The 17,989-nt window shown below is 42.5% G+C and overlaps 2 protein-coding genes across 7 annotated transcripts; both read left to right on the top strand.

Annotated features, from left to right (window-relative positions):
* The first annotated feature begins 368 nt into the window (after nt 1-368).
* On the top strand, nt 369-6,773 carry LOC133108117 (C-type lectin domain family 4 member E-like). Its single transcript, XM_061217545.1, has 7 exons — nt 369-520; nt 1,114-1,182; nt 1,981-2,082; nt 2,513-2,683; nt 2,925-3,076; nt 5,643-5,749; nt 5,991-6,773. The coding sequence occupies exons 1-7, from the start codon at nt 481-483 to the stop codon at nt 6,160-6,162; spliced, it is 813 nt and encodes a 270-aa protein (XP_061073529.1). The 5' UTR covers nt 369-480; the 3' UTR covers nt 6,163-6,773.
* Nucleotides 6,774-7,969: 1,196 nt separating this feature from the next.
* LOC133108580 (asialoglycoprotein receptor 1-like) lies at nt 7,970-17,588 on the top strand. Of its 6 annotated transcripts, XM_061218169.1 has the most exons (9): nt 7,977-9,360; nt 9,774-11,397; nt 11,572-11,655; nt 12,529-12,612; nt 13,104-13,211; nt 14,006-14,638; nt 14,791-14,942; nt 16,054-16,157; nt 17,361-17,588. In XM_061218169.1, the coding sequence occupies exons 2-9, from the start codon at nt 11,334-11,336 to the stop codon at nt 17,524-17,526; spliced, it is 1,395 nt and encodes a 464-aa protein (XP_061074153.1). In that variant the 5' UTR covers nt 7,977-9,360; nt 9,774-11,333; the 3' UTR covers nt 17,527-17,588. The 6 variants fall into 6 exon arrangements, with proteins under 6 accessions (XP_061074156.1, XP_061074157.1, XP_061074154.1 ...); XM_061218170.1 differs by having other exon boundaries at nt 7,976-11,397; nt 11,572-11,646; XM_061218168.1 differs by having other exon boundaries at nt 7,977-11,397.
* Nucleotides 17,589-17,989: the final 401 nt, after the last annotated feature.

Below are 17,989 nucleotides of genomic sequence, written 5' to 3'. Positions count from 1 at the left end.
AAAAACTAATTTGAATAAATGGCCACTGAGTAAATATGGCCATGTGGTGTTGCAATAACCCACCAAAATGCCCGGGCATATCTCATGCAGTCATGAATGCATGCATCTCCCAAAGTGAAAGGCATGATTACCATCGGGTGAATACCCAACATGTGGAATGGGCACATGTTGACAGTTTTGTAGTGTCGGTTGAGGTGTGCACTCGACTGATGCCAATCTTCTAGGTTTTTCTCACGTAATGAAATCACTTTCGTCGTGAGATCAACTGTAAACATGATTATCACTAAAGTATTTATTGAGCAAATTGAGTTTAAATGTAACAACACATTGCATACATTAATGTAGGGAAATTACATTTCCGTGGCAGGAAGTGGGTGGGGTATGTATGTACCTCAGAACACAAGTTAGTTCAACTTCCTGGACTTCCGTCCTTCTTTTTGACTCAGTTTGTCAGTTTTGTTATTTTCTCCTTTAATTTCAATGTCCGCTGATCTATTAAACTCAGCGCATGGCTCTCAAGGTGAGTAACTGCATTTTGTGAAAGTTTGTGTTCTTCTCCTCTCTCTCAAGTTAGGCTAACATTATCACCAAGCATGCTGGAGGTGATGTAATGTATTTTATATATGTGTAACTTATTGCACAGAAGTATTATGCAGGGTCAGCCAACAATTTTATAAATAAATTAATTTATTTGGTTGATTTATTTGCTCAAGTCAGAGCACAAATGCTAAAAATGGCAATGTATTTCTCGGACTACTGCATTCATTCAATTTTATTGCTATTTTCATCCATGTAATTTTGTGTTTTATGTCTAAAGACTAAAATTGTCAGCTTGCATCACCTTCTGAATATAATAATATTGTTTATAATAATAAAACTTTTTGAGTACGAAGGGCTCATCAGAGTGTGCCACGTGAGATTCAACAAACTTCAGAGAACTGTCCTAACTGAAGACGTCCATTAAAATACAATATACACTCACTCAGCACTTCATTAGGTAGACAGGGAGTAATTTGTGGTGACATATTCAGAGGGGTAATGTGTGTTGGCATATTCAGAGGGGTAATATGTGGTGGCATATTCAGGGTAGTTACACGATTATTTTCCCCCCAGGACAGTGTATCTACAGCACAGTGGGTCACAGTGCAGGTGCCCCAGGAGGCAAAGCTGATGCTCACACAGGTATGAACACCTGTACATTCTGTCACCGTGTTCTTGAAGCTCATGTAGTCGACTGACTGTTTCCCACGGCTAGGCCCCCCCCCCCCCAAAATGAACACAGGTAATGAAGAATACAGCAAAAGTTATTCTACATTAAGGGTGGATACGGTTGGATTGAGGCAACACACAGACACACACACACACACAAACACACACACACATTCGGGCTCTTTCAAACATGAGACGGGGAAAATATGTACTCTGCGAGTGCTCAATTAACCAGTGGGTGTTACTGCTGCGTGATAGAATGCTGTCATTCCAGCCACGTGAAACCTGACCATTGCTGGCAACATTAAACTCATTGAGCATCATCCTGTGGGGCTACCTGTGGTATCCAATGGTGTCCATTACATTACATTAATGGCATTTGGCAGATGCTCTTATCCACAGCAACGTACAGTTGATTAGACTACGCAGGAGACAATCCTCCCCTGGAGCAATGCAGGGTTAAGGGCCTTGCTCGAGGGCCCAACGGCTGTGCGGATCTTATTGTGGGATTCGAACAACCGACCTTGCGTGTCCCAGTCATGCACCTTCACCACTACGCTACAGGCCAAATCTGATATCAGACCATATATGCACTTAAACAGTTCCTTAACTGCAGAAGTTAGTCATATGATGCATGAGAACCAAATGGATAATCTCTCTGGAGTGCATTTAAACATTGTTATGCTGACAGGCATTTCATCCATGTTGTGTTCAAGCCATAATAATGACAGAGTTTAATTGTTTTATCCGTGACTTTGCTTGTGACCACAGAGACAGAGAAAAGGGGACAAAGCTCCCACCCCTACTGGCTGGCTGCAGTGTGTCTGCTGTGTGCTCTCTTTATTGCTAGCACAATAGCCCTGGGTGTCCTCTGTGAGTATTTCACTGTATCTGTGTATGTCCTTATTGGAAGTACCCTGAACTGTGATTTTAGAGTGAACTTAAAAAATTTTTATTTCCTATATAATGTGTCTAATAATCTGCTTTACTATCAATGTGTCTGAGTGGGTATAATGATACAACCCACCATCATTTTATTTTTTTATTAAGATCATTAGATTTTTACATGACTGCCTATAATTATGCATATATAAAGTTATATAAATTAAATAAGAATAATCAACATTTATAGAAAAGAGGCCATTCAAACCAACATGAAACTGTTACACTACTGAGTAGTCAACTAAAATGCCCACACTGTTCAGTTTATATGGTCAAGATGAAACATGTTTGCTCTGATTGTCAGCAAATACTGCATTAATTAGATTAGTAATATAATAATGCGTGTTCCTTCACACACCAGACAAGAAGGAGACAAAGTGTGAGTGTACGGAGTGCTCAAATATGGTGAGAGAACCGAACAATGACAGCAGAGGGATTGAAGAAGAGAGGATGAAGATCAACACAGCTTTCCTTTCAGTGTTAGGGAAAAAGTACCAACTTCTGGATAAATACTGCCCTGTAATTTCAAACGGTGAGTTGTATTACCGTTAGCATAATCTGTAGATGGAGATGATCTTTTTGCTACTTGTTGGTGGTTTTCTTTTTAAAAAATGATCTATTGTATTTCTGTGAAAAAGAGATATATGAGAGAAATTTAATTTCTTATTATGTTTCTTAAATTATTTCTTATTTATATGATTTCTTGTTGCAAAGCATCTTGTTTGTTGTGCATCTGTAATTGACAGAATCTGTGGCCTTTTCTTCCTGTACAGAGAGAGTGTGCAAGCCCTGTCCACAGGACTGGGAGCAGTTCTACTCCAAGTGTTACTACTTCTCCAGGGAGGAGAAGAGCTGGATGGACGGTCACAGTGACTGCAATAAGCAGGGAGCTGACCTGGTGGTAATAAAGAGTGAAGAGGAGCAGGTAAGATACTGTATGAGTGAGAGACTGACTGACTGACTGACTGACAGACTGAGTGTGACAGAAAAAAACTAGAGTCCCGTAACATTCTATTGTTATTGAAATGTATTAATGTTTCAATGGAACCAACCAAAAGCAAACATTAATTAAATAAAAAATCGATTTAGAATTGAATAGACCAAAATCCAAGGGTCCATGATTATTGGCACCCCTGGTTTAGTACTTGGTGCATCCACCTCTGGGGAGGATAACAGAATTGAGTCTCTTCCATTAGTGCTTGACAAGGTTAAAGAACACTTTGTTTGGGATTTTGGACCATTCCTCTTTCCAGATCCTTGCAAGATCCTTCATATTCTTGAGTTTGTGCTGCCCTCTTCAGTTCTTCACAGGTTTTTGATTGGATTGAGGGAGCAGAACATAGCTTTTGCTGTCATGGAACCATTTCTGTGTGAATTTTGAGGTATGCTTTGGGTCATTGTTTTGCTGGAAAGTCCACCGACAGCCAAGTCTCAACCTTGTGGTGGAGGCAACCAGATTTTAAGCCAAAATTGCCTGATACTTGGTGGAATCCATTATACCATTCATTTTAACCAGTGCCTCTGGAATTAAAACAGATTTCTCGGTGCACTTTCTCCATAGGTGTGATGTGCATCCCCTTTCATGCATCTCTGTTTCAATGGCATACATGCTGATCCTGCATCTTTTACATTACGTTACATTAACATTACAAGGCATTTAGCAGACGCTCTTATCCAGAGCGACGTACAATAAAGTGCAGATCGAACACAGGAACAAGTGTGAAGAGGACCCTAGAGGACAGTATGGTCAAGTCCTAGCGTGACCATACAGATACATCTGACCAAAATGTTCAGTTTGGTCTCATCTGACCACAGCACCTTCGTTCAATAATACTTTAAATGACCAAATGAGACCAAAATTGAATGTATTATTATTATTATGTGCATTACCAGTCAGGGGTGCCGATAATTCTGGAGCCTACTGTACGTGAACTTGTGTAGCCTTAATCAAAAGTACAAACAATCAAGACAAATCTTTTAAGTTATGGTCAGGTGAACTGGCAGTCCTACACGAATCCATCTTTTACCAACAAAGTGAAATATAAAAAGACCTTCTTTTAAACCTTTATACAAAACAAAGTAGATAAAAATTTAGTAGATAAAAAAAATCCCTAAATCAGAAATAAACACATAAGAACCCCTCAATCAAAGTCAGGGTACATGTAGGGTCCTACCAAATTCACAGAAACGTTTGGTCAATTTCAGTGTTCTGAACTACAATACATGTCATTAACAAAAGAACCTGACTCCATCTGTGATATCATTGTCACAGACAGGCTAGCACGGATGGTGCAGTGGGTAGCACTGCTGCCTCACAGCAAGGAGGTCCTGGGTTCAAATCCCGGTCGGTAGGGGCCTCACTGTGTGTTCCTTCACACACCAGACCAGAAGGGGACAATGTGTGTGTCTATGGAGTGCTCAAATATGGTGAGATATATGAGAGAAATTATGTTTCTTAAATTATTTCTTATTTATAATCGCCATCGGTGTGTGAGTGTGTGTATGAATGGGTGAATGGAGAAGCATCAATTGTATAGCGCTTTGGATAAAGGCACGATATAAATGCCTGCCATTTACCATTTACCATTTAGCTTGCATGTTTTCCCCGTGTTTGCGTGGGTTTCCTCTGGTTTCCTCCCACAGTCCAAAGACATGCAGGTTAGGCTGATTTGAGAGTCTAAATTGCCCGTGGGTATGAGTGTGTGAGTGCGTGTGAGTGCCATTCACTCACACTGGTGACCTGTCCAGGGTGTATTCCTGCCTTTCGCCCAATGTATGCTGGGATAGGCTCCTGTTCAGGATAAGTGGGTTGAGAGAATGGATGGATTTGGTAGGACCCTGGGTATGTGGAATTATCAAAGCTCTTCAAACCTTAATATTTGATCATAAAAGATTGAACCATTTGGACAGAATACTAAGAAAACCCCTAAGAGAAATCACTTTCCAAAAATAAAATAAAAATCTACTTGATGGTCATAAGATTACCATAACATTAACCAAATGCTGAAATTCTCAAGATTCCCTTTGCCATTGGGATCGAGGGTGTTGTTCAAGGTTAGGTTTAAGCTATCGCAGGCAGCTTCTTATCAAAATGGATATTAGAGCTAATTAGATTACATCCTGGGACCCTAATGTTATCTCCTAGGAGGAGTATTTTTTGAGGTTGTTTTAGAGTGAGATTGGCACCTCTTAAGCAAATGGACCAGCATTCTTTGCTGATTCTTTGCAGTCTGGCAGGAGGCATTATGTACAAACTCTCTAAGGCTTCTGACTGGACCTGGTGTGCTTGCCTGTGAAAATGTGGATAATAATTAGCAAGTAAACTGGAGAAAAATGTTGTGTTGTATTTTGAACAGTGGAATACATGACTCGTATCAGTGGATACATTCTCAATAAGCCTCATTCTCTGTAACTGACAGATCCAGAATGTGTTGGTGTGGACTCTGTGTCAGCAGAGTGAGCAGTGAGAGTCATTATGTGTCTGTGTTCAGGGGTTCATCACCAACAGAACAAGAGAGCACCCATACTGGATTGGATTGACTGACTTAGAAACAGAGGGCACCTGGCTCTGGGTAGACAAAACCTTGCTGCAGAAAGGGTAGGCTTTTGTAGCTATATATGAGTTAAGATGTAATAATTTAATGTCTGTCTTTCTATATCATCATTTTTCCATGTGCAATATCACAAAAGGAGTATTTTTGTATATCCGATAATATTATTCTACAAGCATAACGACAAAAGCCATAATTGTAACCAGAGTATACAGTGTCAGGTAGTGCTGTAACCGTAGGCAACGTGAAAGTGTCACTAGTCATTCAGTGGCTCTGCTTCTCATACAGGTTCTGGAGAAGTGGAGAACCGGATGATCATGACTGGTCTGGGAATGAAACCCAGAGCAAAGAAAAAGATGCAGACTGTGCAGTTACCGTACCTAATGAGAACACGTGGCAAGATACCCGCTGTTTTTCTCGTTTCAAGTTTGTCTGTGAGACTGGCGCTCTTTTGTTCTAAACAGTCTGCCATGCTGGATGATGTCATTATCATGACTTGGAACCATCAGGTGGTAAGTCAGTATGTGACTTGAATGTTGGCCTACTAGAAATGCTTTTCTCAATCGCTTTGGCCTAATTCCTGCAACATTGTTGTCATGTTCTCTTAACTATAGGAGCATTTGCCAAAACATTTTATGTCCATTTTATGTCCAAATGAATTCACAATAACCGTCACAGTTTATGTTTTAAGCTGAACTTTAAGCGGAAATAGCATGAAGAATTACAATATTGCACAATTGCACACCTGTTTTCTCTTCAGAATGTTCATATGATTGATGACACCATGGACCGGCCCGCATTAGGGTGTAAGACCATGGTTGATTACATACAACAACATACACAAAGAGTAGTTGCACAGATTGTTTGAGAGTAAGACTGTTCAACAGGAAAACACCTTAATCTGTTCTGATCAGCAAGACTTATGCCATTGAACATTGCGCCAATTGTAACTGTGATCTATGGGTGCACCTACTGTACGTTTCACTGAAACCAGAGCGAGAGTTCTTCTGTTTGTTTCATCTTCAATTTGTATCACAAATAAATGCCTTTTTTTAAATTGGATTTTAAAAACCTGTATTGCTCCTTTTGCACTTCAATCTGACTTAACCCCTTCACAGATGTGAAGGCAGGGGGGAGAGGTGTCTGAGTGTGTGGTGGTATGGCAGGGAGAGGTGTCTGAGTGTGTGGTGGTATGGCAGGGAGAGGTGTCTGAGTGTGTGGTGGTATGGCAGAGTGAGAGAGGTTTCTGAGTGTGTGGTGGTATGGCAGGGGGAGAGGTGTCTGAGTGTGTGGTGGTATGGCAGGGAGAGAGGTGTCTGAGTGTATGGTGGTATGGCAGAGAGAGAGCTGTCTGAGTGTGTGGTGGTATGGCAGGTGGGAGAGGTGTCTGAGTGTGTGGTGGTATGGCAGGAGGGAGAGGTGTCTGAGTGTGTGGTGGTATGGCAGGGGGAGAGGTGTCTGAGTGTGTGGTGGTATGGCAGGGGGAGAGGTGTCTGAGGGTGTGGTGGTATGGCAGGGGGAGAGGTGTCTGAGTGTGTGGTGGTATGGCAGGAGGGAGAGGTATCTGAGTGTGTGGTGGTGTGGCAGGAGGGAGAGGTGTCTGAGTGTGTGGTGGTATGGCAGGGGGAGAGGTGTCTGAGTGTGTGGTGGTATGGCAGGGAGAGGTGTCTGAGTGTGTGGTGGTATGGCAGGGGGAGAGGTGTCTGTGTGTGTGGTGGTATGGCAGGGGGAGAGGTGTCTGAGTGTGTGGTGGTATGGCAGGGGGAGAGGTGTCTGTGTGTGTGGTGGTAGGGCAGGGGGAGAGGTCTCTGAGTGTGTGGTGGTATGGCAGGGGGGAGAGGTCTCTGAGTGTGTGGTGGTATGACAGGGGAAGACGTGTATATTCTCTGCATGCCATGACTTCCTGATGTCTGTGACCCATCATCATCATCAGAGCCTGGTTATCATATTTTCAGGTTGTTACGACTGGCTCGTTTTAGTCGTGAACAGGAAAATGAAACACACGACAACAGGGTTACGGGGTAACCAATTATTTATTTTTTAAGTAAATTACGATGGGGCATGAGAGATCAGTAGGACGGCAGTGTTGCATGTAGTCTGTGTAGCAATGTTGAGGGTGCAAAAATACAACCAAAAACGTCTGTCCTAAGACAGGTGTGATATTTACTGCCCCCCCAAGCAGCAACACTGGAGCTCATTTAACCTGGAATTAAACTAGCTCCAGGTGCCACTTGTGGAGGGACCACGCCCACCAATCAACCTGTTGGAAGGCAAAAGCGAAAAATGATAAATGCAGCAGGGGGGCGTGACAAGGTTGTCCTACAACTGACACTAAAGCTCTTTGAATTTGAATGGATCACAATGGGAATTTGGGGTTGGGACTAGATTCAGCTGTAAATCATGTTCATACAGTATGGAACAGATATACTCAGTGAGCACTTTATTCAGTATTTATTGGACTTATCGTTTAGACTTCTACTGCTGTAGCCTGTCCACTTAGAATTATGAAGTGTTGTGTGTTCAGAGATGCTCACTGGATTTTTCACATTTCTTTGCAAACTCTAGAGACTAGTTTGTGTGAAAATCCCAAGAGATCAGCAGTTTCTGAGATACTCTAACCACCCTGTCTGCCACCAACAATCGTGAACATTAAGTGAAGCTCCTGACCCGTATCTACATGATTGTATGCATTGCACTACTGCCATACAATTGGCTGATTAGAAAATTGCATGAATAAGTAGGTGTAATGAAGTAAAATAATAAAGTGCTCAGTGAGTGTATGTTAGCTAAATGGCTTTAAGTCAAGGGTCCAAGGTATCAAATGAGCCTCAATCCATCATGCTGCTGTCAGATATGCAGTAGATACTACAAGAATTGTTTCTCCTGACAAATGTATTCATATTCACAAAAATATTAAAAACACGATTTGACATTATGTTCATTTGTCTCAAACATTGAAATGGGGAACTTCATATAAAGAGTGCTGTTATTACTACATGGTGAAACCGAAATATCAAAAATACCCTGTAATAAAAGCTCTGAGTCTGCTCTTTGGCCACGTATGGATGGTTTAATTACAAACAGAGAATATTAAATCTGAAAAAGCTCAAAAAGACAAGGTGACCCCAGACTTTTGAACGGTAGTGTACATGTTTAACTGTGCGGGTGCTTTTCAGTGTTGGGGTTCAGAGGAACCCAGTACTTAGCAGCCTTTTTTTTTGGGGCACAGCCAATCGCAGATCACCGATTCACATAATTTACGTATTGACTGTTGATTCTGAAAAGCAGTGAAATGTAACTCCGTAAGTGTTTACATCCTTTACCTTGCTTTACTGTTTGAGTCTGTGGTGAGACGCACGTTTACCTCGTTGCTTTTCAATTAGATGCAAAGCCTGATGAGAACCGCAGGCTAAGAATTGTCCCGGAAACCCCCTGAACAGGAAACGTTGCAGTTAGAGATAGGGCTTCTGTTTGACTCATATGCTCTGTGTGAGAGATCTTGTTCCCGCGACTGAAGCCCATTTATCGGTGCATGGTTGCTCCGTATCTGACTGATGCCTGTGGTATCAGTGTGGACTGTGCCTCTCTCAGGTTCGCAGCAGGTCAGACGCTGGATAGGTCTTGGTGACTGAGAAGCAAAGGACTGGAGGTCAGAAGGGTAAGAAGTCTTCCAGACACATTACAGTGGATAAATACACATTCGGAGGAGAAATGGAGAGTATGGAGCAAACAGAAAGCTGGACCAGCAAACACACAAACCACCTCTGTACATGCACTGTACATGAACCTCAGAGAGCCCCACAAAGTTTATCCACTTTGTGCTTAGTGTTGCCCAGTTATCTATACAGTACATCTATTATTACATTTTAACCAATTGCTGGCCAGTAGTCAGTGTTATGGGAGTGGTCTGAATGGCATGTAATCCAGTATAATCACTGACTAGACCCTCTGAGTCCCTAATTACAATTTGCAGTCATGTAGTGCTATAACTGGGACCGAGAACGCTTGCAGGCAGGCAAGTGAGAAGTGGAGCTTCTGTCTTGTCATTGTGTCTTTGTGCTTATTTTACAGGATCTGGTGGAAGGGAAAGCCAGATGACCACTGCATGAATCATACAGATGTACAGTACATATATGCAGACTGTGTAATTACTGTGTCTGGTGAAAATGCATGCTGTACACTAGACCGATACATACCGTTCAGCTTCTTTAACCAGAATCTTGCCAGAGATTGCATTTCTGCTGGTGTAAACATCTTTTATTTTATTTTTCTGAAGTGTTTTATTGTGAAGCTAGAGATGTTACTCTTTAGCTTCTGCACGTTTAGTGGGGGAGGTGTGCTGTGCTTCTTGTTCCATAGGGCAGTGCAGGCCGTTGCATACCCTGTAGGCCCTGAAGCAGAAATGTATTTATTATATGCTTTATTTTGCCATTTGGCTGTTATTAACAGTGTGCAGATATTTGAATCATTTTAATATATATATTTTTTTAGCTTAAATAAGTAAATCAAATCAACCAGTTTAACAAAATGCAAATTTGCCAGAAATGTTCCACTTTTCTTTTCTTTTGAAACATTTTTCCACACATAGCCATGTTTCAGTGATCAGTGCGCTTTAAACAGCCGGGACCCATTGGTTTCTCCTGTCCAGTTTTACCAGTACAGCACATTATGGAACTTGAGATTTCTACTAATCTACCTGATTAAAAGTTCTGGTATGGGAATATGGGGCACTTATTCCTTATCGTGCTATCTCTGATATATCTAATGAATATTAAAAGGAATAAACATTGTTCAGTGGACATTATTGTCTAGCTGAGAGATGAGCTTGTTGCTGTTCTGTGTTGCGGTGGTTGCAGTTGTACTGGGTGTGGGCCACGTTTATGCACCACTGCACAAGACAGGAAGCTGCTCAGCTGCCGGCTTCATGCCCCTTCCCGCACAGGGAGGTGAATAATCCCATCAGGGAACCGTTAATGGACACTGCATGTGCATTACTGTGCCCTGAGGAACACTGCAGGCATGTGAAGTGATGGACGCGCTCAAATGAACGCACAGTGGGGCAGTTATAACAGTAGATGCCTGCTGGCCAGCCTTCTGTATCACAACCCTACACTTCCTCAAATATATGCTCACAGAATGTACGACACTTATTTTATTGTGGCTTTGGTTACAGTTGATCTACTGTATCTACGGTGCTGTATCTACTGCAAGGCACTACGCAGTCCAGTCTGTTCTGGTTCTGAGCCAAAGTGGGTGTGGATTGGTTGTGATGCAATACCTGTTATTATGAAGAGTTTGTGATAATTATGCAGTAGAGTGCAGTGGTATTTTTCCTGTCAGTTAAAGGTGGAAAAGAGTGCATGTTTTTACATCATACTGGGCGTCTGACGTGTATTATTCGTGGATGGGTCTGTGTCTGTGTGTGTGTGTGTGTGTGTATGTGTATGTGCGTGTGTGTGTTTGTATGTGTGTGTGTGTGTGTGTGTGGGTGTGGGTGGGTCACTGTGTGTCTGGGAGCAGACTTTTTTTTGTCAGAATCATTCAATTTCCCAGCTCATTCCCCTTTCATTCTTGTCTGGCTTTCATTGCTCACGTTGTGCGTGCGTCTTGTCTTTCACACCGCTCTCTGCCATGTCGAAGGGCCTGCTATACTTACCTGTGAAGTTCAAGAAGAACTTCTGCCATGACGCTGCCGGTAAGTAAACATTGAGTGGCAAATGGCTTTAAAACTCAAGCTGCCCATGACCTCCAGCGTTCACGGACGTGGTTTAATAATAGCAGCGCTACGTTGGTCTCTGAGGCCTTTAAAGTGGATTGCGTTGGGAAAGAAAAGTTTTCCGTAATTCACCGAATTTGTCATCTCTTTCAGTCGATCAAGCGAAGCAGCTGGATTCCGCAGTGTCTCTGGAGGAACTGAAGGAAGCTGTGGCTTGCAGAAAGAAGGGTAGACCATGTGAGTTTAATGCGACTCCTGAGTAGAACGAGCAGTGTAGCACTCGATAGGTCTCTATTATATAGGATGGCACTATTTTCACTATAGTGGTTTTCTATTTCAAGGCATAACAGTACAAACTTTGCATTATAGTTCATTTATTGCAATTATTCACTGTCAAAATGGCTGCTATTTAATTGGCTGCTTTTCTGAAGCTGATGATGCAATTGGTATCTTTTGGACCTAAGCGATTGGAGCACATTGTCTTCTACTACAGTTTGTTACAATCACTTTGACTCTAATTTCAGAACCTTGAGGTCATTTTTCAAAACTGTAGACACAAAACTCAAAACAGATCATTTAAGAACATTTTTCAAACTCTAAACACTTTTTAGCTTGGATACAATATACATAAACCAATAATCACTTGTTCACAAAAACTAAACAGTGAATCGATAGGTATTTTTTGTATGGACGATCTAAATAAATGTTCCTATAATTTTTTATGAAAAATGAGGAATTCGATCCAATGAGGCGAACAAGTGCTTACAATTTTGAATGTTGTGTCTAAGGTTTTGAAAATTGAGCAGAAGCTTGTGAGATTAGGGTCGAAGTGATTTGTAAAAAAAACTGTAACTTGCAATGTTTTGCAAATTCTTCAATAACCAAGCAAATATTTTTCATAATGTGGGTCTTTATAATAGAGTAGTTAAAAATATTGTATTACTTTACTTTTTTGAAAATTTCTAGTCGGGTGCATATGTACCGTCCTGGCTTTGCACTTCAAAAACATTTGTGATGACAGTATAATAATTTCATGAATCTAAATTTAATGAAAGGGGAAGTTCAAAGATGATGGTCCTCAAACCGCCAACTCTGCTCTTCCTCTCTCAGTAACTCAGGGTGAAGATGTGACCAATATTGACGTGAAAACCAACTGTACCTCCCTCCACACTGTCTCCCTGTGTGGCCCATCAGGTCTGTCACACATATGCCTTTGTGTTCAAGGTTTATGCGTAGTACATAACGTGATACAGTATTACATGACGAGGAAATGGACCCCCGTTCTGCAGTGCATACTATACACACAGTTTAATACTGGGCGGCCTGCAGTGTAGTGGTTAAGGTACATGACCCTGTAGCGTAGTGGTTAAGGTACATGACCCTGCAGCGTAGTGGTTAAGGTGCATGACTGGGGCCCCGGTGGTTTGGTGGTTTGAATCCCGGTGTAGCCACGATAAGATCCGCACAGCCATTGGGCCCTTGAGCAAGGCCCTTAACTCTGCATTGCTCCAGGGGAGGATCGTCTCCTGCTTAATCTAATCAACTGTACATCGTTCTGGATAAGAGCGTCTGCCAAATGCCATTAATGTAATGTGATGCAATACTGACAGGCATCTCATCCATGTGCGTTCAGGCCATAACAACGAGTTTAATCGTTTTATCCGTGCTTATGCTTGTGACTACAGAGACAGAGAAACGGGGACAAAGCTCACACCCCTACAGGCTGGCTGCAGTGTGTCTGGGGCTGCTGTGTGCTCTCTTATTGACTGCCACAATAGTCCTGTGTGTCCTCTGTGAGTATCTCCCTATCTGTGTATATCCTTATTAGACGCACGCCAAATTACGATTTTAAAGTTAACGTTTAAATTTTTTTATTTACTATATAAACTGTCAATCTGGATGCAGACGTGGTCAAGAGGCTTGGCTGTTTTTCAGTCCAAATGTCACAATGGGGAAGAAATGTGAGCTAAGTGACCATGGAATGATTGTTGGTGCCAGGGTGGTTTCAGAAACTGCTGATCTCCCGGGATCTCAGAAACTGCTTATCTCCTGGGATCTACAGGGATCTAAGAATGGTGCAAAAAACAGTGAGCAGCAGTTCTGTGGGAAAAAAAACCTTGTTAATCAGAGACCTCAGTGAAGGAACAGACTGGTCAAAGCTGACATGAAGACAGTATGACAGTAATGCAAATAAGCACACATTACAACAGTGGTATGCAGAAGAGCATCTCTGACCACACAACACATCATAACTCATAGTGGATAGGCTACAGTGGTAGAAGTAAAAAAAATAAGTCTAATGAAGCCTAATAAAGTGCTCACTGAGTGTAAATGAAACTGAACATTCTACAGCGCTGAGATTGTGATATGGAAGACAGTTAATTTGTGTTATATACTATCGGCAACAGAAAAGATGCGTTTAATTAAAATGAAGTAAAAGAAAAAGTTAAAGACCCCGTCATTGTGTTTACTTTCATTTTGAGTAGATACATGAAAATTCGCAATCCACAGTAAGAGAAAAGTAATAATGTATCTTAAAATGTGAACTTTGTTTTTTTTAAATCCCCACTGCGCCCTTGTGTTTTAGACATGCGTGCCGGTGAAGAGGGTGCCCTTCGTCAGAACGATACGATAGAGGAAGGGGTTGCGGAACAGCTCAGGGCCAACTGCAGCATTCACACTGACGACATTGGACAGCAGCAGGAGAACTACAACAAAATGGCTGAGGAGAAGGGCCTGATACAAAAGAACTACAACAAAATGGCCGAGCAGAAGGACAAGCTGCAGAAGAACTACGACAAAATGGCCGAGGACAAGGCTCAGCTGCAGAAAAGAAACAAGGTGCTGACTGAAGTCAATGCTCAGCTGCAGAAAAACTGTAGCACAGTATGGACGGACTACAATACCCTGGACAATGATAAGAGACAACTGGTTACGGACTACAACGTCCTGGCAAAAGAGAAGATCCAGAGAGAGAGGGACTACAGCGCCTTAGAGACAGAATGCCAAACTCTGACCAGAGAGAAGAAAAGGGTTGAGGAGGAAAGGAAGACACTGCAGCAACTACTGGAAGAAGAGAGGGACATGTTTCAGCGATGGAACCGTACCTTTATGGTTGTGTTGGAGAACATGAAACACAAGGAGCAGCTACAGAGGGACTTCGATGCCGTGTTGGCGAAATCCCCCTTCCTGGATCAGTACTGTCCCCTCAGCTTACAGAGTGAGTTGTGCTCTTCTTGCCTTAATTACATAACACAGAGAGAACTGGGGGAGACCTCTTTCCGGTGCACTCGTTCACGTGATTTATTGTCTCAAATTTTCTTGTCTGCCATACATCTCGATTGGTCAGAAACGTGTGTTCTTCCTGTACAGAGAGAGTGTGCAAGCCCTGTCCACAGGGCTGGGAGCAGTTCTACTCCAAGTGCTACTACTTCTCCACGGAGAGGAAGAGCTGGATGGACGGTCGCAGTGACTGCATTAAGCAGGGAGCTGACCTGGTGGTAATAAAGAGTGAAGAGGAGCAGGTAAGATATTGTATGAATGTGACTGTGAGTGAATGTGAATGGGTGGGGGCGACATGGATGAGGCAGTAAGAGTAGTCGTCTGCCAGTTGGAGGGTTGCCGGTCCGATCCCCCGCCCGGGCTGTGTCGAAGTGTCCCTGAGCAAGATATCTAACCCCCAAAAGCTCCTGACGAGCTGGTCGGCGCCTTGCATGGCAGCCAATCGCCGTCGGTGTGTGAGTGTGTGTGAGTGTGTGTATGAATGGGTGAATGAGAAGCATAAATTGTACAGCTCTTTGAATAAAGGCGCAATATAAATGCCAACCATTTACCATTTTGTGTGTATGAGAATGTAAAGTCCGTCCACTAGCCACGGTAATGTTGAGGTTTCAGTAAAATTACGTTATGATTTTTAATCTCATTGATCAGTGTGAAGACATGAAAACAAACTCCTTGTTGATATCAAGGATGCTGTTATCAAGAGGCTGTGTGTCAGTTTGTGAACAGCAAGTGTCAACAGTGAATAAATTATCATGCATACACACCAGAATTGTGACGTGATCAAGAGATCATTTTTATTTGCACGATGAATGGAATAAAGTGATAGAACAGTTTAAATAATTAAATGGCTTACTGTAATAGGTAGGACAGAACACATTTTACAAAAAACATAAATGTATGCAGCCTATTGTGTGTTCGGTCGTGTTACCTTTACATTTACATTTTAGTCATTTGGCAGACGCTTTTAATCCAAAGCGATTTACAAGTGCATAGGTACTTCCACAAGTTAAAGCAACACATCCATAACTAGTAAAATATACGTGAAGTGCTGTTCTAAACATACAGTCATCATAAGTGCAATTTTTATTTTTTTAATATATTTTTTTGGGGTGCTAGACAAGAGGGATAGGGATATCGGAAAGGGGGGGGGGGGATATCAGGAGGTGGGACTAAGGTACAGTTTGAAAAGGTGTGTTTTTAGTCTGCGTCGAAATAGGGTGCAGTTCATTTATCAGTGTGGTGTGGCCCATACCGTTGCTCAGTAACTGACAGATCCAGATTGTGTTGGTGTGGGCCGTGAGTCTCTCGATGTCTCTATTAGCAGGGTGATCAGTGAGTTCTGTCTGTGTTCAGGAGTTCATCACCAAATACACACGAGATTATAACTGGATTGGACTGAGTGACTCAGAAACAGAGGGCACCTGGCTCTGGGTGGATGGAAGCCCCCTGCAGAGAGGGTAAGAGTCCTTTCACACACGCTACTGGGCATACATATTTAGATAGTGGAGAAACTGAGTATACTCCAGCACCTCCATATCACATACAACTAAATTAAAAAGCAACTATTATCGTGTGATGTGTAAGTGGAAATAATGATGTTAAATGGCCACCAGAGGGTGGTAAATGGACTGGATTTACACAGCGCTTTCACACCAACAGGGAAAGGCTGCCATGCAAGGTACCAATGAGCTCATCAGGAGCAATTGGGCGTTAGGTGTCTTGCTCCCGGACACTTTGACACAACCAGGGCGAGGGATCGAGCCGCAACTGTCTGAGTGCTAGATGACTGCTCTATCGCCCCTGTTATGGCGCTACCAGTTATCATTGAACATGTAATATTTTATATATAACTTATATATAACTTTTACTGTACATGGGAGGCGTCTATTAGAATATTCTGATTTATAATGATCCTTATAAGCTAAATAATCGCTCACTATTTTCCCATAAGAAACTGCTGTTTGCACCTAATGTAGAGCACAAGCAGGTGTAAAACAGTTTATAAAGTGTAGCCGAACTGTGTTTCCCTGTGTGTGAAAATAATGTCTAAAAATAGGCCTCCAAACAGCACAACAGCATGTCCTTTATAGCTTAGAAAGCCAACCTGTACAGGAAGTAATGTGGATGAATTTGAAAGTAAAAGTAAACATAGAATGAAGCAAATATCTCACACAGCCACCATAAATTATAAAAAACCGACATACATTTTTCGGTTGCAAATTTGCCCTAAAAACATTGCTCCCTGGCTACGTCGGGGGTCAGAGTTAGGTTCCCATCCTAATTTGAAATGTTCACTGAGCAGTCATGTTCAGGCACGATCCCACACTGCTTCTGTTGAATTAAATACGTCTGCAGAAACAAGTGATGTTGCCGGCTTGCTTCTTCACACCACCGTCGGACGAAGACATTTCATATTCCGCTTTGACATGCAGTCCATGGGGACAAAATGAACCAGCGGGAGGTACTATACACTGAACCCTCCCATACTGGTAGCTCCATAGGGTGATACAATTGGCAACTGTGCGTTGCCCTATGGTGCTACCAGCCACAATCAGCACAGGCATGATCTGGATTTGGTCCATGACTGTGGGGCTCATCCATGCACCTGCCTTAGCCCAATGAGCCACCCGGCAGCCTGTGTCTCTGTGCTTATCTTACAGGTTCTGGAGGAACGGACAGCCGGACGACCATTTCTGGTTTGACAGTCGCACGCAGTACCAGGACGCAGACTGTGTGGTGACTGTGCCCGGTGAGAGTGCATGGATGGACACGCACTGCTACTCGTACCGCAGGTTCATCTGCGAGACTGACGCTCTGCTGCTTTAAAACACCACTTCCTTTGATGCCAAGTGGGAAATCTGGGAAATTTTGTTCAAGAACATATTTAATCATTTATGGCCAGACCAGAACTGTACCTATGTTTGAGAGGTGAGGCCTTAAAGGGAACAAAACAGAGACTGGCATAGAGACACAGAATACATTTCCATGTTGTGAAATAGTGTAGTGTGAAATACTGTGATATAGATTTGTGCTTCCCAAATGCATGCACATGTTTGCTTATCCAGACGATCATACACTGATTGCATTTTTACACACAATCCATTCATACAACTGGCTGATTTGATTAAAGTAATTCAGTTGGAGTGCTTTGCTTAATAGTACAACGGCAGCACTGCAATCAGGAATCAAATCCACAACATTTGGATTAACTGCCAGGGCTCCAGCTACACTTCAGCCCTCCAATCAGGGACCCAGCCTACACTACAGCCCTCCAATCAGACGCCCCACC

The sequence above is a fragment of the Conger conger genome, chromosome 13, assembly GCF_963514075.1.
Source record: "Conger conger chromosome 13, fConCon1.1, whole genome shotgun sequence".
Classification (NCBI taxonomy): Eukaryota; Metazoa; Chordata; class Actinopteri; order Anguilliformes; family Congridae; genus Conger; species Conger conger.
Note: the sequence above shows the minus strand (reverse complement) of the source record. Positions and strands in the feature narration are given on the sequence as shown.

Coding starts and splice junctions, on each gene's coding strand:
- LOC133108580 (XM_061218169.1), top strand. CDS start 11,334: ATGTCGAAGGGCCTGCTATACTTACCTGTGAAGTTCAAGAAGAACTTC. Junction 13,212..14,005: donor AATAGTCCTGTGTGTCCTCT/GTGAGTATCTCC, acceptor CTTGTGTTTTAG/ACATGCGTGCCGGTGAAGAG. Junction 14,943..16,053: donor TAAAGAGTGAAGAGGAGCAG/GTAAGATATTGT, acceptor GTCTGTGTTCAG/GAGTTCATCACCAAATACAC.
- LOC133108117 (XM_061217545.1), top strand. CDS start 481: ATGTCCGCTGATCTATTAAACTCAGCGCATGGCTCTCAAG. Junction 521..1,113: donor CTCAGCGCATGGCTCTCAAG/GTGAGTAACTGC, acceptor TTTTCCCCCCAG/GACAGTGTATCTACAGCACA. Junction 3,077..5,642: donor TAAAGAGTGAAGAGGAGCAG/GTAAGATACTGT, acceptor GTCTGTGTTCAG/GGGTTCATCACCAACAGAAC.